Here is a 4,523-nt window from a genome sequence, read left to right as displayed (position 1 = left end):
GCGCCACCACAACTTCTCCTTCCCCCGAGGGGCGGGGCAAGAGGAGCCGAAACCACACCTCCAGCAGCAGCAAATGGTAGGCAAGCTCAAGTAAGCCCCGCCCCGTGCGTGCGGAGGGAGGGGTCCAATTAGCAGAATTGCTCAGGACTGAAACAGCTGATTTCCGAGAATCGGAACCCACTCGGCGGAACCGAGACTAGCCAAGACGTTGAAGGCGTTGATCTAAGAAGCGGAATTGCGACACTTTGGGACGGGAAGGGGAGGGCTTAAGTAACAACAACAATAACAGTGACAAAAGCTTCTTTATTGTTGGTGCGGTGCTAAGCATTAGTACAGCGTATCGTTTTTAATTTCCACGAAACCTATTGAGATGCAAATCATTACCCTCACTTTAAAAATTTAAAAAAACTGAGTTTGCAGAAACAAGTTGCTAGTCAGTGATCACTGAAGCTCTAACAAGTGGAGCCTGAATTCAAAGCCAAATCCTCTGATTCCAAACCACAAATTTTAAAACTCTTACACGTTACAGTACTGCTTTTCTCCTTGATAAGAAATCAGAGATTTGGATTTTGAACACACACATTACAATTTATCAGAATACGAGATCTAGTCATCGTGTTTACCACCTTCTTTTATTATTTACTTATTTATTTTTGGCCACACCGCCAAAAGGTGAGCAGAAAAAGGTTAGCTCTTCTCATTCCCCTCTTTCTTTGCCTGTTTGTAATCTCAGAACACTTAATCCTGATCTGGTTATGAATGGTAGTTTATAGAAGGGAAGGAATCAGAGTAGAGTTCTGCTGGATTAAGTGGACTGGATTGAATTCTCTTTACTCAGAGGTCACCATCTTTTTTTATTTTGGCTGTGCTGCACGGCTTGCATGATCTTAGTTCCCTGACCAGGGGTTGAACCTAGGCCCTCTGTCAGTGAAAGGGTGGAGTTCTAACGGTTGCATCCTACCACCTTCTTTTACATCCCAATATTCCAATACCTAGGATCTAAGCCACAGTTGTTGAATAAGGTCCACCCCAGCATGGATTTGAACTTACTACTTCTGACACGAAAGGGGCCATGATAGTTGTTTCTTTCACTTCGCTCATATCTGAGGTGCTCTGCAAGACCTCCTTGCTGGTCTCTGGTGGAGGGGTGTTTGCCTCTCTCTCATAGTAATACTGGATCAACCGCTGAACCCCAGCCTTCAGTGCAGGTTTAAGTGCAATACCGATCATTAGTCCTGTGGGTCCCCCTGACGCTCCAGCCATGGCCATCAGAAGATCATAACCCAGATCTATGACCCCATCTCGGCCTCGTTCCTTGGCCATGTCCGAGCAGTTCTGAACAGCATAATACATTGCTGTGCCCAGGTTGTAGAAGGTTCCCACTCCCGGCAACATCTGGACTATACTGTGCACCCTCTGCTCCTGCTCCTGCTCACAGTTTGTGATGGAGGGTGATCGTCGGGCTCTCTGTGGGCCAGGGTTCTCTCTAGCCCACAGCTGCAGAGCAGAGGCCAGAGCATCTACTGACACTCCCCTCCCTGTGCTTCTGCTTTTCTCTAGCTCTTGAAGATGTCTGATGAGGGTCTGCGTAGCATTTACACCCCCATGGTGGTACAGCTGAAGCTGCAGGACCTGTACATCAGCTTGACAACCAGCTTTCTCCAGGGCGATCATCAGTGGCAAGCTTACCAGAAACCTGGGGAGAGGGGCCATCTGAGTGAAGCCAGGGAGGGATTTGGGAAGAAGGGTCTGGCAAGACAAGGAGTATGAGGAAGTTAGCGAGGATTCCAAGGGTGAAGGAAGATGTAGTAAGACATCCATCTGGTTTCCAGATGAAATGGCCTTTGCAGCGTGCAGCAGGAAGCAGCAAAGAAGTAGCTCAGCTGGTAACATGATGAGTCTGAGACCATGCAGGTTCGTAACGGAGCGCACTGGAGCGGGGAGAAACCAGAAACATACAAACCGTTTCCTTAAGGGCTGTGATCCAAAAGGAGCCCAGGACTCAGGGCGAACCTCATCTGTTACCTCCAAACTTCTGTTCTTTTTTTAGCTAAAGGACTGAAAAACAGGAAACTCAACCCAATTGTTCCCACCTGACCTTCTCCATCTTCAGATCTTCCTCAGCATGATTTCCACCCATTTACAAGGAATTCCAAATTACCGCACCGTCCGGTGATTAAGAAGTGAGACTGCCTTGATGGATTTGGTAGCTCCTCAATCCTGTTCTGCTGACTCCTCTGCCCCATGAAGAGAGCAGATATACTGGCTTTCCCCTAGTATCAATAAGAGATGTAATCTCTGCAAATATTTGTTCATCTGTTCTGGCTTCTCAAACTTTGTGCGCCTGTTGCACACTTGGCCTCAGTATCTAAAAACTTTGGTATTTGGCATTTCCAACCAGTCCCTGCCACGTTCCCACTTTAGCTCATGATAGAAGCTGGGAGATCCAGAATCAGAAGAGATTAGATGTCTGTGATTCCCTTTTATTTCTCTTTTCAGTTTAAAAATTAAATTAGCAAGCTACAGTGTCTCACTGGGGATTTAGTACAGGTAGATGAATGAGGAAAAAAGTTCAAATACTTCTCATGCTGAGATGTATTACAGGCACAGTATATGCTAACTGAAAGAAAAAATGAAAAATGGAATGTGAAATAAGGACTGAGATCTACTAAGTGGAGAAGGGCAAGGTTAACACCAGCACTGGGATGAAATAGAGTATATCTATCCTAAGTAGGGAGAAGGCAATGGCATCCCACTCCAGTACTCTTGCCTGGAAAATCCCATGGATGGAGGAGCCTGGTGGGCTGCAGTCCATGGGGTCGCTGAGGGTCGGACACGACTGAGCGACTTCCCTTTCACTTTTCGCTTTCATGCATTGGAGAGGGAAATGGCAACCCACTCCAGTGTTCTTGCCTGGAGAATCCCAGAGTCAGACACGACTGAAACGACTTAGCAGCAGCAGCATCCTAAGTAGTGTCCAACATTTCTGCCTACTTACTATGTCCCATCTTATTTATTTACTTGTCTGTGTTTGGTGTTTGTTCCAGCACGCAGGATCTTTGTTACATTGTGTGCGCTTCTCTCTAGTTGTGGTGCATAGATGAGGGTGTACGGGCTTAGTTAATCTTTGGCATGTGGGATCTTAGTGCCCAGACCAGGGATCAAACCTGCTTCCCCTGCATTGGAAGGCAGATTCTTAACCACTGAACCATCAGGAAAGTCTCTGTCCCATCTTTGAACACAGTCCTGGGAGAGCAGACCTGTCTACAATGTGGCATTGAATATCTGACATAAAGAATCCGGACAAGTCCCTGAATCAGTTTCTCCATAAAGCACTTCAGAATAGCTGTAGAACATTTTATAAATTATGTTGTCGTCATCCATAGACATTGAGAGGCTCTTAACTTGGGGATGTTTTAAGCTTTTTACCTAATTCTCCAACTAGTTCCCAAGACTCATACTGGCAGTTCTAGAAAATGTTGATAGCAAAAGCTCTGAATTGTGTTACCAGCAACATGGGAGATGGCTTCTCAGCGAATTCAATCACCATCCAAGTTAACTGACAGACTAGCCAGCACAGAGGGTTGTATTCACCATCATTAATAAACCTCTCAAGGTAAGTAGCTGAGTTTTTTATTTATCCAGGCCTCCCTGGGGGTCCCCCAAGATTCCTCAGAATTACTTTAGCATTGCCAGTGCCTTTTCCTTCATTGTGCTTTTTGCTCTCATGGATAAGGGGTTTGGTCCTTTTTTCCCATCTTAACAAGCTGAAGCTGCAGAATGTGAGCCTCAGGTTGTGCAACTAGCCTCTTCCAGAACCACCTCCAAAGCTAAGTTGGATAGGTGCTCAAGCAGAGGGGCTAAGGAGGGGGCCACATGCAAGAGATGCTGGCAGGTTTTAGGATCTGGGAGAGGGATCTGGTTGGAGAGCAGGTTCAGAGGATGCCCAATCTCTGAGATAGACTGCTGGAAGGTCGGGGCCCCTCCCTGGGCATTTTTGGGGAAGGAAGCCACTGAGACAGCAAGACAAAGAAAAGGAACAGCGCAGCCTGCATCATGGTGGGTCAGCAGAACAGCCCTGCTGGAAAGAAGCAGGACTCAGAGTGGGAAGTGGGGAAAGGCTTGGGATGAAGAGACTTCAGGACTGGTCAGAGCTTGGAAGTGCCTCAGCCCTTAAAAACTTCAGTTACCCTGAACATACCTCACACCCATAAAGGCTATGGGAGGTCCTCACTGTTTTGAGGAAGAAACAAACCAGAGGAACAAGAAAGTCCAAACATCTTTGCTTTGATATCTTCATGGCTGGAATGACTGTTTTGATTTTTTGGTTGTATCCCACTTTCCTCTTTAACCTAGCCAAAATCACAAGGACCAGAGTGCTGATAGCATCCAAAACAGTGAAGGACGTAGCATGTGCAAATATTTATTCATCTCTTTCCAGCCCAGACTTTGTCCTTCTCACCTTTGTCCTATGCTGACAAATATAGGGCCTTTTCTGTTTTTGGCCCTGCTAGTCCTGCCCC

The 4,523-nt window shown here is 46.5% G+C and overlaps 1 protein-coding gene across 3 annotated transcripts; it reads right to left on the bottom strand.

The window, feature by feature from the left end:
- LOC102189738 (apolipoprotein F) lies at positions 284–2,264 on the bottom strand. 3 transcript variants are annotated; one of them, XM_005680345.3, is made up of 2 exons: positions 2,162–2,264; positions 284–1,931 (listed from the first exon to the last, which is right to left on the bottom strand). In XM_005680345.3, the coding sequence occupies exons 1-2, from the start codon at positions 2,244–2,246 to the stop codon at positions 1,000–1,002; spliced, it is 1,017 nt and encodes a 338-aa protein (XP_005680402.3). In that variant the 5' UTR covers positions 2,247–2,264; the 3' UTR covers positions 284–999. The 3 variants fall into 3 exon arrangements, with proteins under 3 accessions (XP_005680402.3, XP_013819405.2, XP_013819404.2); XM_013963951.2 differs by having other exon boundaries at positions 2,099–2,190; XM_013963950.2 differs by having other exon boundaries at positions 2,094–2,186.

The sequence above is a fragment of the Capra hircus genome, chromosome 5 (genome assembly GCF_001704415.2).
Source record: "Capra hircus breed San Clemente chromosome 5, ASM170441v1, whole genome shotgun sequence".
Taxonomy (NCBI): domain Eukaryota; kingdom Metazoa; phylum Chordata; class Mammalia; order Artiodactyla; family Bovidae; genus Capra; species Capra hircus.
The sequence above is the reverse complement of the archived record's forward strand: the minus strand, read 5'-3'. Positions and strand labels throughout refer to the sequence as shown.